Raw genomic sequence first — 21,246 nt, 5'->3', positions numbered from 1 at the left:
CTGTGCGTCAGGTGGTCTGTGCCACTGCTCTGTCTCCTGCTCCTGTTCACTGCTTGTGAGCGTCAGTCCTTGCGCTCTCCTTCGTGCGCTCCTGGTGCTTTTTTGCACTTTGTCACTTTCTCTGTCGAAGTTGTGGCTTGGCGCCACTAGGTGTATTGCTGTGTGTTTGGGTCTCCATGCAAACTACCAGATGAAGCTGCCTCTGCAGCCACTGTATATCCTGGCAGTCTCGGCTTGTGGTGCCTTAGTGCGGCATGGCTTGCGTGCGTCAGTACTTTGCTTGTGGTGCCTTACATCTGTCCCTGTCTTTCCTTGGAGGTAGCCCCCTGCCACTAGGGTGACTCTCTTCTGGTTAACTCTCGCTGGGGACACCGCAGCAACACAGTCTCTTATTTCGCCTTCACTGCAGGCTGCTCCGGTTAACCTTTCCTGCTTTCATTTGCACTTGAGATGCACCGTTGCCCTACAACCACTAGGTGGCACCACTGGCCCGTCTGGGCCTGCTTTCCCTGCCCTCGGTAGTTTCTTCCCTTTTGCCGGTTCGTGAGCACCTTCCCAGGCTGGCTGCCGCTCACGCCCCCTCACCCGGACTTCTCTCCAGGCTGCAGGCCATTCTCCCCGATGTGGGTTACCTCGGTGAGTATCTCATCTCCCCTACTTTAGCGGTGGTGCTTGCAGGGGGAGGGGGGGTCAATGCTCCAGTGAGGCAGCCACACAGTTCCTTTCGTGTTGGTCCTGGCCGGCAGCAGCCTCACAGCACCTGTGCTCACTTTCGGTGGCGATGGGTGGGTGGCACGGATGGCGTGCGCTCTTCGCTCCTCTCACCCCCTCGCTCATCTGCACTGCTGCTGGCCTCTCTCAGGGTGGCAAGCCCTCTGCCCTTGCTCCGGACTCACCCTCCCTCTCCCCACAGCAGCTTCTTCATTCACGCGCTGCCCGGGGCAGGGGGCTATCGCCGCCGCCGCTTCTATCCCTGCGAGGTGGGCACTTGCACGCATTCCTGTCTGCCTCAACTGCCACGCGGGTGGGCTCCGACTGCTGGGCATTTCTTGGTGGCGCTAACTGGTGGTCGCCATAACTTTTCCTCCGGCCACAGTGGGTGGGCTCCGCTTGCAATGCTCTCTCGCCCGGCAGCTCTCCACACGCTGCGGGCACTTCTCTCCCTAGTTCATTCACCCCGCCGCCGCAATCTCACATCATACACGCTGCGCGGCGGGGGACAGTGGACGCTGCAGGCAGGCCGCGGGTGGGCTCCACTGGTCTTGCCTCATTAAAGGGGGCAGTATTCAGCGTCGCTTGCTCTTTTGGGGCACAGTAAATGTTTGTAGCGGGTGGGCTCCGCTTTGTAGTGTTCCGGGCGGCGCTAGCAGGTGGACGCCATTAGTACTCTTGTGACTGTCCTGGGTGGGCTCCGCTTTCACCACTGCAAGCTCACCTTCAGCCAACGGGCCACTCTTCTCATGCGGGAGGGCTCCGCAAAGGCTTGAGCACAGGTGGGCACAGTCGCGGCCGATGCAGGTGGGCTCCGGTCAGCCCGCTCTATCCTTCATGGCACTGCCACAGCAGGGCGGGTCTCGGAAGCCCTGAGAGGTGCAGGGTGGGCTCCCGGTCACCTCCTCATCATTGTCCTTCAGGCCCGGGGCTCGCCACACGCCCCGCGGGCATGTCAGTGGCCGGCGCCATTCCTGCGGGGAGGGGGGGCGACGTCGCCCTGCAGCTCTCTCCCCTTTCCCCACAAATTTTCTCTGGTAGCTGTAGCACGCAGGGCACAGCTCCGCCTTGTTGCCAATGTAAGGTTTTGGTGAGGGGCGCTAGGCCCTCATTAGGCTAATCTGAATAATCAGACACGGACACCAGAGTGAGGGTTAGGTAATAGGCCCTGAGCACGTGCGCTCAGCCCCTTTTATTGGCCAGGGTCATCTGATCTATGACGCCTGGTGGTGGGTGGGTGTTTAGTGTGAATACATGAAACTGAGACACTAGACCGTGTCTTACGTTACTACATCATCGTGAAAGTTTAAAAAAAACAAATACAATAAGTACAACTCAATTCAATTTTGAGGTGAAAGCTCAATCCAAAATCGAGTCATTAATGCAACATTGGATACTTTTTTTTGCAAACCTTCAGACCACGAATTGAGCTTTTGCCTCACATGTATTTGCAGATAAATATTGAATATGACTTGAAATGAAGTACTTTTTCTATGCCATTCAAGGGAACTTTTATAGAGATTAAGGGGACTGAGTAGACGTTGACAGTTAGAATGGGACACGAAAGAAGAGCATGGTGACACGATTAGAAAGAACCTAGACATAAAGAAATGGTGTAATCTTACCTGCAGCAGCCAGAATGTATGGATCTCGAAGCAGGGTGAAAAGCGCTGCACCTTTTGCACTCTTGAAAGAAAAATGATATGCAGTTATTACAACAAAGCTCTTCAATGCCAAACTGACCTTATTCCCCAGCAATTGTTTCCCCGCAGTTCCAACAGCATCCAACCGCATGCAGTACCAATCTGGCACTGCTATCACAGTACCGACTAGCCTTTTCTCAAAGGGTATGACCAAAATAAACCTTCCCTAGATGCACTACTAGCATTGCCTCACTGTCCAATGCTGCTGCAGTAGCATCTTGCTCTCTCTAGAACGTATGAACGTATATGACAAATATGATAAATTCCCATGATGCACTCTGGTCTCTTAGGAGCGGCACTATGCTTCGAAACAACTTGTTCTATCAGTTTCCACCCCTTTGATCTTTGCTTTCTTGCTGTACCAACCTGATCTTTCCATGGCACACAGTAAAAAAACTGACTTACCGCAACATGCAGAATCAGACTGCAATCTATTCATTGTGTGGCCTTCCTCAAATCCAATTCTGTCAGAAACTCTCTGTCCCACCTGGGCTTGCCTAATTTTACCAGCCTCTATAATACTGATCTGGCCACGCTTCTCTGCAGCACCAGCTTGGGTTCCTTGGCCACCAGGAAATTCACTGACAAGAAAATAGCGGAAAGTGGAGTGCGAATGTGACATTCAGGATGGGACACTGCGCTGAGAAAATATGGGGGGAGTTGAAGAAGATGTTCAGTTATAGTGAATGATGAAGTGGGGGAGTGGTAGGGCTTCAGATGGAATGGTATTAGCCAGTGCATGCTACTGCTGTGCCTGGTGCACAGAAGACATTTATCAGATGTTGAACAGGAATGAAGAGTTATAGTTTCAGATTAAGCTAAGAAATCTGCTACACACCACTGTCCATCAGATGAATCTAAAATAGAGCAAACACAAGGACGCCACTTCCGGTGCCGACTAACTACATACTGTTAGACCTCGCACCATTGGCGTGGGTTTCCCTTCCATTTTTGCTGTTGCCTCATGTATTTTTGCTGGTGTTAGATGCTTTGGGCACTGTGCCACTGCTGTCCAGTGCCACAGTGTGAGTGATCCCTATTGTAAATTGATATATTAATCAGTGGTTCCATGTTTGGCTATTTGGTTTACTTGCCAGACCCTAGTATAGTGCACTGAGTGTGTCCAGGGCATGTAAATCCAAATGCTGCTGGTGGGCTTGCAGCACTGGTTGTGCCACCTACAGAAGCAGCCTTGTAAAATGTGTCTAAGGCCTGCCATTGCAGAGCCTGTGCGCAGTCTGGTACTGTCATACTGACTGGGCAAGTGCACCCACTTGCCAGTCCCTAAACCTTCCCTTTTCTTCATTTAAGTCACCCCTATGGGAGGCCCAAGGTCAGTTTGCATTGTAAGAATAAGGTAGGACATGCCCTGGTGTGTGTGGCATGCCCTAAATAATGAATTACAGCCATTTTCGTTTTTCACTATTGCAAGGCTACCTGTTCTCCATAGGCCAGAATGGGCTGTAGAATTATTACAGTTTATAATCCTAACTGACTCAGAGAACATGGTAGAAATTCGAGTTTGGAATGCCTGAACTCAGAATGATAAAAGACATTTTTTTAGTGAAGTCGGTTTTAACATTCTGTGTTTGCAAATACCACTTTTAAAAAGTAGGTATTTGCTTGTCTAACCTTTCAAGCCTGCCTCTGCTAGGTTGTGTATTCCTTTGTCTGGTTTTGTGAGTGACAGGGCTGGGGGATTCCAAGAGACAGGATGAGTCAGCTCAGTGGTAAATAGAGAGATCTGCATCTAGATTGGAGGGAGGAGTTGCACCTGAACCTTGAATAGGGCTGTTCCTGCCTTCCACAATGCTGGCTCCACCTCCTGGAGAGGGGCTGATGTCTCTGCCCTGCACATTGAAAGAAGAGAGGGAGTCCTGTAAACAAAGTGCTCCAGGACTGTACTTGCTTTCCACAATGCTGGCTTCACCAGCACCTGAGGGGCGTCTGATGTTTCTGCCCTGAACTGTGAAAGGGAAGGAGAAATCTGGTAAACAGAGTGCTTCAGAACTGGTTTGGACTGGGCAAAGGCCCCTCTCCCCTCAGAGAACAACGGATTTTGGGGTATAAATATTGGGATCCTGATCCCATGAAATTAGATCACTTTGGACTACAAGAAGAAACCTTTACCTAGGAGAGGAATCTGAAGAAACTGAAGAGAGAATATTCCCAAGCTGAAGTGCTGCTTGGGGGATTGGCCTGCAGTGTTTGCCTTACTGCAAAATGAAGGAGAAAGGTACTTTGTGTACTTTGCTTTCAACTTGTGAAGGATCTCCAAGGGCTTGGAATAGAGCTTGCCTCCTGCTGAAGTCTCAGGGACAACAGACTTCAACCCCCAGCTCCCCAGAGCTACTTTGGAGGGGCCTGCTGCTGTTTTGAGCCTTCTGAAGAACTGTGTGTCACAAGGAGCTGGAAGCGTGGCTCATCGAGGAAGAAGCGTGTCACCGTCACTGGGCCTGCCGTCGCAACTCCCAAGGAGGGTGTCGCCGCTGGAAGTCTCACACTGCGCTTCATCGAGAGAAGCGTGCCGCAACGAAGAGGAAGCGTGTTGCCGTCGCTGCTGGTGCCGTCGCAACTCCGAAGGAGGGTGTCACCGCTGTAGCTGTCGCATTACACCGCATCGAGAGAAGAATTTTGCAACGAGGTCGGAGCGTGCTGCCGTTGCTGTGCCTGCCGTCGTCACTCCCTGGGAGGGTGTCGCCGCTGGAACTGTCGCACTGACCGCTTCGATGAAAAGCTCCTCGCATCCCCGAGAAGCGTGTCACCGTCGGAGATGCTGCCGTCGCGTCATGGATGTCGCCACTGATGTAGTCGCATTGCTCGGAAGCTTCACGCATCGATGGAGAAGATTGTTGCAGTTGGAGCTGTTGCTATCGCATCGCTGAATCAAGGTTGTTGCCGCTGCAGTCCACGCATCAAACTGAGAACTTCTCGCATCCCCGGAGAAGCGTGCCGCATCTGGAAGATCTTCACGTCTTTATTTCTTTGTACATGAACTTTGCCGCATTTCCCTCGCTGCGACATTGCTTGTCGTGGAAGCGCAATGCAACCTAAGGTACATTGCAAAGTGTTGTATCTTAAGAACTGAACTTAACCAAGATAAATCTACCATCTTAAAGTAACAATATTGTGTATTTTTGTTATTTATGGTCTTATGGTAACTCTATATAAAGTCTACCTATTTTTGGTACAAAACCTTGTTTGGTGTCCATCTGTAGTGTTGTCACTGGGTTATTGTATGTGGTCACAAATGCTTTACACACTGCCTTTTAGATAAGCCTGTCTGCTCGTGCCAAGCTACCAAGGGGATGAGCAGGGGTTATTTAGGAGTGCAATCCCCTTATCCTGACTAGAGGCAAGGATCCCTATTTGTCACAAGTACCTACCTGTGCCAACTAGAGACCCCCAAATCTAACACATACAATGATTGTTTCTTGATGACCCAAAAAGTCAATTATAACAGTGATAACAGTAGCCGTCTTACATGGTAGATCTCCTACCATCTCCCTTCCACCTACGCCTGCTGAAAACCATCAAATCTCAGAACGAAAAACCCAGTGTGGTAACCAGCATAGATGACTCTGAAGATAAAGAAAACCATTAAGGAACCTGCCGAGCTCATCAAGGCTGCTAGCACATTGCAAAGCATAAACGGCATGCCTGTCTCCCACTCCCTCGTTCATCAAACTGCTAAGAGTTCTACCCCATAACAGAATAACCACACCATGTGGTCATCACGCTAAGACATGAAAACACTACCCATTTAGGTTCAAAGCAATGGCAACACCCTTCCAACAACACACCCTGCACCGTGTAGTGTGCAAGCAATTTAGCATTCTACATTAGGGCAGTAAGTGCAAAATACATTTTACAATACAATTGACACTTACTTCTGGTGAAATCTTGGAAGGCCTTAAGATGCAGAGCTGCAGAGCTGTGAGAAGAAACATATGATGTTAGTAAAAAAAAGTTTGCTTGCATGGCATTCCAAAACTTCTAATTGTGTCCCATGTTCCTTATGCTAGTTGCCTCTTGGGCATTTGGGATGGTTCGATATCCCTTATTAGTACTTTAGTCTATCCACTGATAAATCAATAATTTATTTTTTATTGGATTAAATGTTGTTAATAATGAACAACATGGGTGAGATAACAGCAATAAATAAAGCAAGCAATTAAGTGACTAGCATATATTCAAGCATGTATCAAATAGTGGGTGCCAATTTTGCACCAACATTTTGCGACCTGTTTATCATTTTGCAATTCAACTTATGTACTAACAAGACATAGGTCCAGATTTACTAACAAGTGGCACGCCACAGAGCGGCAAGCACCATATATTCAAAGAAATGGCACAGTTCATGCTCTGACACACTTTGTGCTGCCTAGTGCCAGTGTGAGAACTCTTGTGACATAGTGCAAACCTGACTCAAAACCTTTGGAAATCTTTGCTCTACTTCATAATATCCCCTCAGAAATGTTGGACGGCCCAGTGAATTTTAATTAGGCAGTACTTTATTTGTGAAACCCTTCAACTGAATACAAACTCAGGGAAGGTGGCCTACACAGGACAGCAGACCTGCATCTCTGCATTCAAATTCCCAAATGAGAAACATTTGTTTAAAAAAGCAACCTGTGTCCTTTAAAAGGGACAGGTTCTATTTTAGAAAGTATTTACATCAAGGAGAGCATGCAGTGGTCCCCTGGATCTCTGTCTGCTCTCCAAAGCTACTCATCATGATTTCTTGCCTGGCTAGTGGGGATCTCTTTAGATGGCAGGCAATCCTCCAGCATGAAAGTGGAGGACATAGCCTTTTCTGACTTGGCATGCTGCCCTCATACTCTAAACGAGTCCAAGGTGGGATTGCACTTCCCCAATTAAATTTACTTGGGGTGTTTGCCAGGAGTGCATCTTGGTCCCTTTCCTTGTCTTACTTAATTTAGAACTTTTTAGTACGAAATGGCGAGGATATGCCACAAATTGCAAGGCGCGCAATCCTAGTCCTCTTGTATGTGCATGATGCGGTTCTTATTGCGAGAAAGCCAATGGATTATAGACCCCGCTGGATTGTTTTGCCAGATTCAGGAATGTTTTAGATTTAAATGTTAATATGTCCAAATCTTTCATTATGGGCTGCGGCCCGCCAAACACTGAGGTCAAAACTCATAAAATGGGGCGGTCAAGATTGATAGGGTCAAATATTTTAAACCCTGGTGTTACCTTTGATGACGAATTACATTGGGGTTATTTAATTAAGCTGAGACACCTGCAGCTTCAGAGAACTATTGATGCAGTTTCTAGGTTTGCTTCAATCACCATCAGGCACATGTATCAAGGTAGGATTGTGGGAGTCCTTAATTGCGATAATTAAGGAATCGCAATTAAGGACTCGCAAAAGCCTAAGCATGTAGGAATCGCTATAAAAATAGTAATTCCTACACATTCCTTATTTGCGAGTCGCAAATAAGAAATGGCTTCCAATTCACTCCTATTGGAATGCAATTTCAGGGTGCAAGGGTGTCAAAAGGACACCCTGTTGCACCCCTGAAATTGATCTGTGCACATATCTTGCGCACACACTTTGGAAAATGCACAAGATTGCATTTTTCTACGTTTTTGCAAATTCTTCATGGTAATTTGCGTCCCCCTATTAGCGAAATCGCTATTCTCAAGTGGTTCTTGATTTGCATTTAAGGAATCGCAAGTTTCCATGTATTCAATTATGCAAAGCAGATGTCATATTTATGTGTTTTTATTGCGATTTCGCCGAATAAATGAATTATGATTTATTGAGTTCAAGATAATCTCACACACTTCAGTGTTATACATTCAAGGTTTGTTGGTGCCATGTTCTTTAATCACTTAATGGCCTAGGCCTTGCCTGGGTGGTGTAGAGAGACTTAGTTACTCCTACCATGGCATCTACTCACCTCCATCCAATAGTGCTAGGAATGCCAGAATCAGAAAGGGGGAGGATTTTCCAACAAAGGAGTACATCACACTTCCGAAGGGCGCACCCACTGCAAGAACAACAGAACTCAGTGATGTGCAGGCCAGCATAAAGAACGCTATTTACATACACACTTTCAGAACCACAGCATGATTATAGGTGCAAACAAACATGCCGAGGTAACCATGCTGTGAGGTTTGTAGAAATGTCTGATTGAAATGAAAGACTCATATATAAGCAGATAATCTGGGTCCTGACAAACTGGCTTATTTTAGTATCAACTGTGCTGAATACATTCTCAGTTGATTATAAGCATCTGATTGGTGTGTAACATCTCACTAGAAACATATACAAATATTTGCGGATTGTTAGATTTCTGACTTTGTTCTCCGTGATACCAACAAAGAGCCTTTCAAAGAATGTCAAAGTCTCCTTCATGCATCTAAAACATACAAACTTTATCAAATTTTGGGAGAAAGGAGTAGGCAGTACTTGGCCTGGGTGAAATTTGAATGATGCTGGTAATATTCACGAAATTTATAGATTTCATTTTCTGCAACATTTATGAAATTTTTCAAAAATCTGAATTAGGCTATTAGGTGGAGCTTTCATCCGCGGGAGACTAGTTTGTGTAGGAAATGTATCACCGAGAGATATTTTGTGCTCAACCCAGTCTTATACCAGTATCTTGCACAGCTTTTTAATACAATGCATGCCCACAAGTGAAAAAAGCATGTGCGATCCCAGCAATCACATTTCACTCTAAAAGCGTAATTTGCAACATAATGGAATTTCGAATTAAATGTGAATGGGCGTCAAATTAATCAAATTAAATATTTCAACACTGCTCACAACTTGATTGATACAGTACATTTTTTATCACTCATCCTTGTAATTCGATTGAAATAGAGTATGACTTTGATCACACAGAATATAGAAGCCTTGCCCCTTCCATAAAACCGCTGAGTGCACTTCATTATTTACTGCACCCATATCTATACCATTTCCTCTTCTATTTCAAGTGAACATAGCTCACACCCCTTTCGCCTCTGGATCATACTATACCTTAGTTTGCCCTGTTCACCATAGATATGATGACATTGTTGTCAACGAGACTGTAACCATCTTTACAAGCCTTTACGTTGGTGTGACAGTGAACAAAGTCATGGCTTTATAGTAATCTGCAAAGTTGTTTATGTGCTTATGTTCAATTTTGTAGGCATGTTGATTGTAATAATAGCTATAAAGAAAGACATTTTCATAATATAAGACCTACATCCTTAATTCAAATCCAGATCCAAGGTTCTGTCCCCATGGAATGGGGCTTTGCTTATGTACTCCAAATCAAAACACAGTATGTTGCTCTCCAACACCAAAACCCAAGTTCTGTCACTTGTCTGCTATACACACTTACAGTGGAGGTGGAATAGTTGTCAGAGTGGGGCTGCTGACCTTTAGTGCCAGCTCACTAAAAGAAGGTTTTTTAGAAGCACCTGTTACACCTTCTGGAATGTGGAGGATCTACAAAGAAATTGCTGGATTCCTGTGGTGCATCCTAAAATACTTTGTCCAAAATATGAGTGTCAAATGGGAAACCTATGTGGTACATTTGAGCCTGGCCATTTGTAGTGAGCAAACGGTTCATTAAAAATGGCACCTGGGTGGAAATAACCTGAACAGACAGGTTTTAATAGTTTTTCTTCAATTATGACTGTCTGTTTTAAAGACCGATCTAATGGGAACTGAGCTGCTCCAAAGAAAATTTGACACTTTTCCTAAGTGCCCTCGAAAATAATGTGCATGGGGTAGAAATAATGCCAAAAAGTACTGCTTTGCCAAAGAGTGCTTTAAACCTGCTCCAAGCATATGATGATCATGCCCACAGGTTTCTGGGCCACAAATGTGTCCTATTCTGTTGTTTGGTAAAATAAAGTCCCCATCCTAGATGTGTGCTGTATTAAAATCATTGTATGATTATGTGACAGTACGTGCTTAAAGCCTTGCTTTTGGAAAGCATGTACAGTCATACCGACGGCTGAAATATTATGGGAACAGTCTGTTGTGAATTCATTATAGATATTAAGTTTGTATCAGCTCCGTTGTTTTTGCTTGTGTCTAACTTTGATATCATACATAGCCCTTTCAATGATCCCAACCTCATGTCCCTCGTTATTGTTAGATTAACTGCTGTTAGGCCATGGGATGAGGTAAAAAGGGTTGATTATGTTGATTAAGGCAGGAGACTCAGATGTTCCTAGGTGAAGCTGTTACAATTTAAGACTCCTCTTTTTTCATGATGGGAGCAGATGTTAGCCACTTGTTTGGACCCAGGTGCCCTGGACAGGGCTGTTTTGTCATCATTTGCAGTATTGCTCAGAAAGCACTAGTATTACTGACGGTTCTTGTAACAAATGCTTGCTTGCAGGATCCTAAATAGTTTGATTGTGATTGTTTAAGGAGCTTCTATTGTCTGAAGAAAGCTCTAAAGCAGGTTCCAAAAAATAGAGATTTGGTTGCCTCTTGTCGGTTGGCATCCATAAAGGCTTTAGCAAGTCATAAATTCATCTTGCGGGAAAATGCTTGGGAGGAACTATGCCAGGCATGTACGCATAGAAACAGCTCTCTTTTTTGGAGGGTGATAAACAGGCCCTGTTTTGGGAATGGAACTGGGCCGGTAATATGCCATCATATCTCTGAGCAACAATGGAGTGGCCATTTTGAAGGGATCTATATTTTTGGGTCCAACTGAACCGGAGTGGATAGGACATGAGCTGTAAAGAACAGGGGCAGGGTGGTTTTCACATTAGACAAAGTATCTCAGGGAATTTGCACATTATTGCACAATACGTCCCCTGGATTTGAGGCGATCCCCCCTGACTTGGTTATTGATAATGTTGAGACCTGGTCCTAGTCCTGACTTTAGTCTTAAATGTTGCTGCTTGGGTAAGGGCGGTGTCTTCATGGTCTACAGCTAATTTTGAAGTAAGTTTGAACTGTGTACTGCATTTACCAGGATGGAAAGGGGCGAACTGTGCTGGGACTGTGAGGCAGTGTGCTCCCAACCCCCATTCTGTTTAAAAGGCTCCCTTGAGCCAGCAAGGTCACGAGCTTTGGAGATGCACCTGTGTGCCTTTGAGTGGTACTGTGACCTGAGAGGAACTTGGCAGCATGTCCAGCAACCCCAGATGATTTTTCTTTGCTCTTTAATACTGCTTCTCTCTACTGATGACGGTCTCAACCCAGAAACACGTGTCTATAGAGATATACAGCAATGTCTGCACCAACTTTGGTGAAAAGCTACAGCTAATTTTGAAGTAAGTTTGAACTATGTACTGCATTTACCAGGATGCAAATGGGCGAACTGTGCTGGGACTGTGAGGCAGGGTGCTCCCAACCCCGATTCTGTTTAAAAGGCTCCCTTGAGCCAGCACAGCAAGCTGACGAGCTTTGGAGATGCACCTGTGTGCCTGTGAGTGGTACTGTGACCTGAGAGGAACTTGGCAGCATTTCCAAGAACCCCAGATGATTTTTCTTTGCTCTTTAATACTGCTGCTCTCTACTGATGACGGTCTCAACCCAGAAACACGTGTCTAGAGATATATAGCAATGTCTGCACCAACTTTGGTGAAAAACTACAGCTAATTTTGAATTAAGTTTGAACTGTGTACTGCATTTACCAGGATGCAAAGGGGCGAACTGTGCTGGGACTGTGAGGCAGTGTGTTCCCAACCCCCATTCTGTTTAAAAGGCTCCCTTGAGCCAGTAAGCTGGCGAGCTTTGGAGATGCACCTATGTGCCTTTGAGTGGTACTGTGACCTGGGAGGAACTTGGCAGCATTTCCAGCAACCCCAGATGGTTTTTCTTTGCTCTTTAATACTGCTGCTCTCTACTGATGACAGGCTCAACCCAGAAACACGTGTCTAGAAATATACAGCAATGTCTGCACCAACTTTGGTGAAAAACTACAGCTAATTTTGAAGTAAGTTTGAACTGTGTACTGCATTTACCAGGATGCAGAGGGGCGAACTGTGCTGGGACTGTGAGGCAGTGTGCTCCCAACCCCCATTCTGTCTTCATGGTCTAAGGCTGTTTTTTTTCTTTTTCTTTTTTAACACAAACTTTATTGAGTAATGCGGATATTTCAAATATAGGCACATATTCAATTGTACATTTTAAGACATTTTCTATGACATAGTATTTACATCTGCATCTATTTTCATTCACGTGCTGTATGTTTTACATTTCCAATAACGCATATTATTTGCATTCATGTTAACAATATGAGCATGATCCATTTATAGGGCAATAAACTGTAACATTGTGCGAAGTGTTATACTTATTAGTACCCAAAACCCCCCTTCCGCCATATACCCACCCCATAAACAAACCCTTCAACAAAGAAAACTGTTGCCGCTGCAGTTGAATTACAACTTTTCAGGTGCCTCGTACCATGTGGTAGTCATGTCTAATATTATAGGGAAGGACAAGGGGCGAGAGAGAGGAAAGGAAAAGGAGCGAGGAAAAGGAGGTGGGGGAACAGGGACACTCTAAATGATCCAAGTTACTGTATGAGTATGAATGAAATATCAGCACCACAGTCTTCCTGTGCATTCTGAGAGCCCTCAGACATCTCTCCTTTGTCTGCCTTAAAAAGCTCTATCAGTTGTGCCTAGTCCATGGATATTGGTCATATTCTCAGTCCCCTATACTCCTCCCATTGCAGCGCTTCTCTCTCCGCTACTGCCCATCGGAGAACTTCCTCCCTCCATTTGCCTTCATGTGATGCTGTGCGGGATTTCCAGCGTTGTGTAATCAATCTCTTTGCGAGCATCAGGGCTAATCCTGCAAATCAGCATAGCAACTTTGCCTTCTTGCGGAGAGGGGAAAGGCCCAGTAGACAGGCCTCTATAGTGTCCCAAGGTGTGTATTCCGTTAGTGATGATAGACTCTGAATAACCTCCAACCAGAACCCACCCGACACTGGACAGGACCACAACATATTAATAAAATCAGCATCCTGAGCAGGCCAATTCGGGCAGCCCGAAGAGGCAGTAGGGTACATGTTCTGAAGTGCCTTCGGGTTGAGATAAGCCCTCTGTAATATGAACAGTTGTATTGTTTTCAGTTGACAATTACGAGAAACTTGCCTATGGTGTTCGAACAGTACGGCCCATTCTCTATCTTTCAATTCTCGTACTAGTACTGTTTCCCATTTTTGTCTAAGATGCCGTAGTAGGGTATTCAGATGTTCCCTCAACCCTCGGTATAACCACCTAACAAGGTGGCGGCCATGTCCCATTATGCGGATAGACTTCAATAATTGAAAGGTGGGAGGTTCCTTTTGATCTATCAGCCAATATTTCAGAAAAATTGGGTAATTGCAGCATTTGTGTGAGAAATAGGGTATCTGGTACTGCATTAGTGCGTACAAATTCCTAGTGGGGCATCAGGTTACCATCTAAGAAGAAATCACTGACCGTCACTATACCCATCTGTGTCCCAACCCCTATCCGAGCCATTGATACTATTCCTCATCTGGAGGGTAGGACACAGAGTGGGATATTCAGGGCATATGGGAAGGGTATTTTTCCAAATTTGTGAACCTGCTTCCAATAGTGCTCGCTATATGAAGGAGAAAAAGAGGATTCTGCGTCTTGTTAGCCCCCAGACATAATAGCACCTGTAGAGTTGCACGGCCTAAATGGTCAGGAGAATATCCTATTTCAAATAAAGTGTGGCCTGCCAGCCAATATGCCAGCCACTGTAGTTGAACGACTTTACAGTATGCTTTAAAATCGGGTGCTCCCATCCCGCCTGCAGCACTAGGAAGCTGCATCTTGGCCAATGCTAATCTATGTCTACCCGATCCTCAAAGTAAGGAGGATAATAGGGAGAAGAACAGGGAGGTTCACAAAGTGATAGAGAAGTCTGGGTGACATGACCATTTTGGACACAGCTAAATGGCCCGCCACTGTCAATGGCAAAGTATTTCAAAAAGAGATCTGGGAGTGAGTTAATAGTTCTAACCACATTCCCATCTATTGTATCTACAATGGTTCTATAGATGTATATTCCTAAGTATTTAAATGTTATGTGTTCTACTTTGAGTTGCATCCGGCCAAACCGTAAATAGGGACTGGTATATGTATCATAGAAAGAATACCTTACTGATTTTGAAGCATCGAGACATAATCCGGACACTTCCCCTAATTGTGATAACACAGCAGCTATTGTGTGCATGCTTTTGTTCAAATCTTGAAAATACACCAGCATGTCATCTGCATAGAGTGAACCAGAATGGATTGTACCATTTATTGGAATACCGTAAGGGACCATAACTTGACGCAAATATTGTACTAGAGGTTCTAGTGCTAATAGAAACAATAAGGGCAATAAGGGTGACAGGGGGCAGCTTTGGCATATTCCACGATAAATATAATAAGTGGGTGAGATAGTCAACCAAATCTTAGCACGGGCTGTAGGATTAGTGTAGAGTACTTTTATCCAATTTCAGTATGACATGGGCAGCCAAAATTGGGCAATACGGCCAGCATATAGGGCCAACTCAGGGTATCAAAAGCTTGGCGTACTTCTAATGATAAACATCCAGCAAACAGTGCTATTGCTGAAGCTGCATGTATTAAGGCACGTAGCAAGCGACTATTTAGTGAGGTGCTGCGTTTGGATATAAACCCGCATTGATCTATGTGTACTAGCTGGGGAAGTAAGGGGAGAAGCAGCGATGCCAAAATCTTACTGAGTATCTTGTACTCGATATTTAGGGTCAATAGGGGCCTATGGGACGTAAGTTCAGTAGGAGCCTTGTCTGGCTTCAGCAGGGATGTGATTAATGCTTCTCTGGTAGTGGGAGGAAGTGTGGCCTCTTTAAGCGAGGAGGGGTAAAGCTGGAGTAATTTAGGGATCAATGTTGCTGCAAAAGTTGAATAAAATTCAATAGGTAGCCCATCCGAGCCAAGCGTTTTATTACGGGCCAATGCCTTAATCGCCGTACGGATCTCTGCTGTAGTAATCGGAGTGGCGAATTCCTTGACGTTTGAGACTGAAATAAGGGGGAGTTCTACCATTGCAAGGAAGCAATTGGTAGCTTCTGTCATGTCAAGAAGGGGAGCGGTGTATAGGTTTGCATAATATTCTTGAAATGTAGCATTTATCTCAGCTTGTGCGGTGATAAATGTGTGTTGAACATTATTTATCGATAATATGGGAGTAAGGGTTGTTTGAGGTTTAATTAATGGCTGGCTCTATCTCCTTCAGAATGCGTGCAAAGTGTGTATGTGTTAAAGTCGATCGTCCTCAAACATTCTAAAAATTCAGCATATAGTATCCTGACTGCCTGTAAAGGCTCTTCCCCATCCTCGCTCACCTGGTCTGCCACTGCTCTTGCCTTCAAAGCCACCTCCAGGTCTGTTATGTCCCTGATCATTTCCCTCCTAATTCCCACCAAGGAGCCCATGGAGACCCCCCGGATTGTTACTTTAAAGGCCTCCTATTTAAAGGATCCGGTTGTGGCTGCGCCTTTATTGTCTGTAAAATATGTGGTTGTGGCTGTAGCCAATGTGGTTCGGTTCACTTGGTCTTCTAAGTGTAGAGGTTGCATTCCCCAAGTCGGGATAGGCACGGGGGAACGGCCCCAAGTCAGCATTAATTCTATGGGATTGTGATCTGATATGGTCTTGCCTAGATAAGTACATTTGCCTAATGGTCGGGAACAAGTCTGGCGAACAAAGGAAATTATCCAAGCAGGTATGTAACTTGTGGGGGTGAGACTAAAAGGAATATTCTCGCATGTTAACATGCAGGGATCTCCAAACATCTAGTAGATTCTATCCCTGTGCCCATCACATTAACGCAGCAGCTTGGGAGTGCGCAGCAGTATTCGATAAGGGAGGAAGAGAGTGGTCTAGAAACCCATCAAACATCGCATTTAAATGCCCACCTAATAACCATGAGTATTGTGACCAGTCCGAGAGCACCAGGGAAACTCATGACAAAAAGCATCCTGATGTACATTCAGAGCATAAATCGACCCTAACACCACCTGTTTACCATCCAATGCCCCCGTAGAAACACATATCGTCCTTGGTCATCTATCTTGCTCTCACTAAAGGAGAAGGGGATTCCCAACCATATCCATATTACAGCCGCTCTAAAAAAGGTGGAATATGCTGTTGCATAAAATTGACCTCTCCAGCGTCTCTGTAACTTCGGTGTTTCTGATGGTAGTAGGTGTGTCTCCTGCAGATATAGTATTTGGGCTTTACGGCGGTGCAATTGTGCAGCTATTCTATGGAGCTTGTGAATTGTTTCCCGTCCCTGGACGTTCAAAGATATAATAGTATAAGAATTGGCAATTGACATCATCGGGGTATAGTGACAACCCCCCCCCCCCCCCCCGATTCCAACCCACATCCCCAGGACCCCCCTCCCTGACATCGGACTATGTGGCAAAAATACTAACAGTACAACTTTATCCCAATACTGGGTCCAATGACTTAACTTCGCTCGACCAAACTTGCAAGAAAAGTCAACACAGATCACATCAAACAGTTGCTAACGCCTGTGGGGGAGGTTGCATATACCACTTCTACCTATAAACAGTGATCAATACATGGAACTGCCCAAACCAGGCCGGGCCATAGGACTTACTGTTCTGTCCCTTTCTGTCGCTCAAATACTTTATCTCTAAATTACATAGTAATGTATATACTGGTGAACATGACTGTGGGGTCAGTGTTACGGTCTACATGGGAAGCGTGTAGTGCACAGTCAAACTGGTCAGGGACAATGTTCCATATTACACGCAAACATGTCACCCCAAAGGATCATTACTTAGCTGCATGGACTCCAAGGGAAACAGTGCCACACTTCCACCCGAGACCCAGTCTGAATTGGCCTCATCTGAAGGGCTTGTGCTGATAGATGGACGAGAGGTACGGAAGGTTGCAGCAGATTGAAGGGCCTATCCTCCATCACCTGCTGTCGAGTTGGAGGACTGGAGCCTATACTCTGCGAAAGGAGACTCATTCTGCGTCCTCGGAGGGCACGTTGTGATTTTCGCTGTATAGAATCCATCCATCTGGTGGGTAAAGTATTTGGGAAGGTCCTGTCCAGCCAATCCCAAGCACTTTCCGGCATATCAAAAATATAAAGAGCGCTGGTTATATATGACTTTCAATTTAGCTGGGAACAGTAAGGCAAATGTGAGTCCTCCTGACCGGACCCGAGCTTTAATTTCCATAAATGAAAAATGTTTGCGCTGCACATCCAGCGTGTAGTCGGGGAAGATCGTGATTTTCACATTGTCTACTTGTAATGGACCATTGTCTCTTGCTGCCTGTAACAAATGGTCACGGTCTCTGTAGTTCAGACTTCTGGCCAATATTGGGCGAGGGTTTGCACCAGGTATTGGCTGACGTGTAAGGCCTCGGTGAGCTTGCTCCACAGTAAAGTGTGCAGACATACCGGCAGGGGCCACACTAGTTTTAAATCAGGTCTCTATATAAGTCTTTAGGTTAGGGCCTTCTGATCCCTCCGGGAAGCTATCAGTTCGGAGGTTATTGCATCGGGCCAAACCTTCCGCATCATCTGCAGAAGCTTGGAGGGGTCAATCTGCTGGTGCATTTGACATAAATGTTCTTCATGAGCATTCACTTGTGGCACCATTGTTTCCTAAGTTTGCTCTGTGGACCAATTGATTTTCCAGCGCAGACCTCGAATCTCGTATCTCTTTTAAGATCATGTCCAATTTACCCACTGGGGGATTAGATACAGCCCCCGCTTCTGCTTGACGCGAACAACTGAATGAATGCTCCGAGGGCAGTGAGAGCGACCCTGCCCTCCCGGACCTGGAGTTTGTTCTCGGCTTTTCCATGCCCATGATTACTAGCGAATTGGATGATTGGGTTGCACTGGACTATAAGATGGATCAACTCAAACTCTACAACTTGCATGCGTGCAGCTGAAGTTCAAAGGTGGCAAGTGCCTGTAGTTAACAACAACAACATTAGATTAGAGTCTCAGACCAAGTTGCTGGTAGCTATGGCGGCTCTTGCGGTCATGGGTCATTGTTGGAGCCTGCCAATATTCGACTGTTGCGTTATTTAGTAGTTTCGCCTCTACCGCTGGATGTCACAGTGGTGTTGTTCCGCCAGCAGCAACCACTAATGGGGACAGTATACTTCACTTGAATGTTCACTGCTTAGCTGCTGTTTCTAGTTGTGGGCGCTAGCTTATTCATATGAAGTCCACAGATCTGTTGTCGTGCCTCGAAACCTTACGGTGACCCTGCCACATGTGAACCCAAGCTGCTGTTCCCACTCTGTTCAATGACCTCAAACAGACTCCTTCATTGATAAAAGAAAAGGCACTCACATGCCGTAGAGCCGAGAGTATGTATGCCAATGCTGTGCCTCTGCTGTAGAACTGTCACCTTTGTGAAGCCCTAACCCACGCAAGGAAGGGGTGGGGCTCCAGTTGGCCGGAGAGGAGCAAACCAGAGGCTGTAATGTGGGGCTATCACCTCCTGGAGACAGGGGCACCGTCCACTCTTGGTGCGATTGAAATGTGCTAGCTGGTGCACAATTTTCTCTACCAGCAGGCCACACACGTGTAGAAAGTCAAGTATAGGGGGAATCCAGTGCTGTATGCTATATCTCTGTGAGGGCGCCCCTTTTTGCACTGTTCTGCACCCTCGCAGCAGGCTCCGATGAGGGGCCTCTCCACTGACCTGTAAATGTAGGCTCCAGCTGCAGCGCTGTCAGGAAAACAGGCCGCCGCCTCAGTGACCTTCACACCACCACCGCGAGCAGCGTCCTGGGTCCCGGGCAGTTATCCAGCTCTTCATGAGTTTGCACAAGCAGGTCCAGGTTGAGACCAGAACCTGTTGATGTCAGGGCACTTCCAGCAGATCACCGAACTGAACCCTGCCCCCTGAGGCTCCTTATTGCTGCGATTCACTGATGGCCAATCAACCAGGAGCAGCGGACTCAACGGGGGGAGGGAGGGGAAGGCCAGTGCGTCTACAACGGTACAGGCAGACTCCGCTATCTCGGGTGGGCCACGCGGTTGCACCAGGAAATGCCCATACTGCTGATGGATGGAGCAATGCAGCTCCAAGGGGGAGATGTAACGTCGCAAATGGTGGACGGGCGGCCTGCACTGAACAGGTATGGCCTCTCCTGCAGCGTATTTTGATGGCAGTGGTGCACCAGCTCACTACGGCCAATTCCGATCACAGTTGGTCATAGTGGGTCTTTCCGGGCGACGAGTACAGGTATCAGGTGTGGGGCCCTAGCCTGGGGACTCAAGTCAATGCGCCAGCCGGCCTCAGGGTCATTCAGCCTGTCTCATTTCCGGTTAGCCCACAACTGTTTAGGCCCCTCCACAGTCCAGGTCCAGTGGCGTACAGGAGGTAATCGTGCTCTGGAACTCAGCTCAACGGTCGTCACGGAGAATCTGAGTTTCTGGTAGAGAAGTCCATTTATAGGCAGCTAGCTCCTCGCATTTCAGCCAGCATTCGGATGAGTTAGGGAATGTCGGATTTTGTACGGATTAGGTGCCCCAGCCCGGAGCACATCACTTAAGCGACCACCATCTTGGGCTGCAAACCACACTCCACTCCTCGTGGTCTACTGCTGTTATTGGGCCAGTTTTAAAGAAGAAGGGAAAGGACGACTCCTAGGGCTATCGCCCTATCTTTTTGATTGATACTGTAGTTAAGGTTCTGGGGGGTGTAATTCTAAATAGGTTAATGGTGTGGGCCAATGTCATTTAGAGGTGCAATATGACTTTAGGCCCGATAGGTCTACATCTGATCAATGTTCGAATTTAGACTTAATTATCAACAAGCATACCATCGCCCAGTCGGAATCTCTCAACTTGCCATTAATGGACTTCAAGCCTGCCTTTAATAAGGATAACTGTGTTAAGCTGTGGGGACTGCTCCTGGGGATAGGGGTGGACCAAAATAGTGTAGCTTTTTTATCAGACCTGCACTCTGGCACCTCAGCATCAATGAGGTTTTTGCAAGGTGCAGACTGCACCTGGCCATTTCCGACAAGCAGTGGTGTTTGCCAGGGATGCATTCTTGCACCCTCTCCATTAAGCCCTTCTTTTCTTCAGGCAGATTGTCTGAGAGTGGGAATAAGATCACTCCCGGTATTATTATATGCAGACGATGCAGTTCTAATGGCCCATACCGCTGTGGGGATGCAGCTATTAGTGGACATGTTTGTTACCTTTATGGGTAGTTTGAATCTGGCACTAAATTTTACAAAATCGTATGTCATGGTAGTTGGTCCACTAGCTCTAAGACATTAAGGGGGCCAATCACACCCTGACTATAGTATCAGCCTTTCCCTATTTAGGGGTGATATTTGATGTGAACAAAAACTGGAAGCCCCTAGTTGATGGGAGGAGATGTGAGCTTGTTAAGGCCATGGGGGCAGTGGTTAGCTTTGCGGGCAGGTTGGGTTCTTGGTTGCCACTTATTCTACTCAAAATCTATCAGGCCAAATGTGTGTCACTGGTACTAGCGGTGCTAGGTTATGTTCACAACATCCCAAAGGGTTCCCAGCTTTTTGCCGCACTGGCACATTTGCTGGGAAAGCGTGAGATTGCATTGTGCTGGGGGAGAAACCGCACACCACAGCAGCGCAATGGCTCCAAAATCTTTACATTCTGCAACACATCTAGTGAACTTTACGCCCTGATGCGGCCCCCACAACTCACCCACGGAATATCTGGCAACCCCTCCACACCCACCTGCAATGCATGGGCACATCCTCACAAGATTAATCCACCTAGAACTACTGCCCCCATGTTATGTCTGCCCTGCTCACTCTGCGACAAATTGCCCCCCCC

General features: G+C 46.4%; 1 protein-coding gene across 2 annotated transcripts in view; it reads right to left on the bottom strand.

The window, feature by feature from the left end:
• Nucleotides 1-21,246, bottom strand: part of LOC147683421 (chromaffin granule amine transporter-like) — a 343,654-nt gene that overhangs the window by 137,252 nt on the left and 185,156 nt on the right. For both annotated transcript variants that reach the window (XM_086944840.1, XM_086944841.1), the window contains exons 7-9: nucleotides 8,345-8,434; nucleotides 6,305-6,348; nucleotides 2,337-2,397 (exon numbers count right to left, since the gene is read on the bottom strand). In XM_086944840.1, coding sequence (XP_086800966.1) covers nucleotides 2,337-2,397; nucleotides 6,305-6,348; nucleotides 8,345-8,434 — 195 coding nt within the window. The remainder of the gene's footprint in view (nucleotides 1-2,336; nucleotides 2,398-6,304; nucleotides 6,349-8,344; nucleotides 8,435-21,246) is intronic.

This window comes from Lissotriton vulgaris, chromosome 11 (genome assembly GCF_964263255.1).
Source record: "Lissotriton vulgaris chromosome 11, aLisVul1.2, whole genome shotgun sequence".
Lineage (NCBI taxonomy): Eukaryota > Metazoa > Chordata > Amphibia > Caudata > Salamandridae > Lissotriton > Lissotriton vulgaris.
Note: the sequence above shows the minus strand (reverse complement) of the source record. Positions and strands in the feature narration are given on the sequence as shown.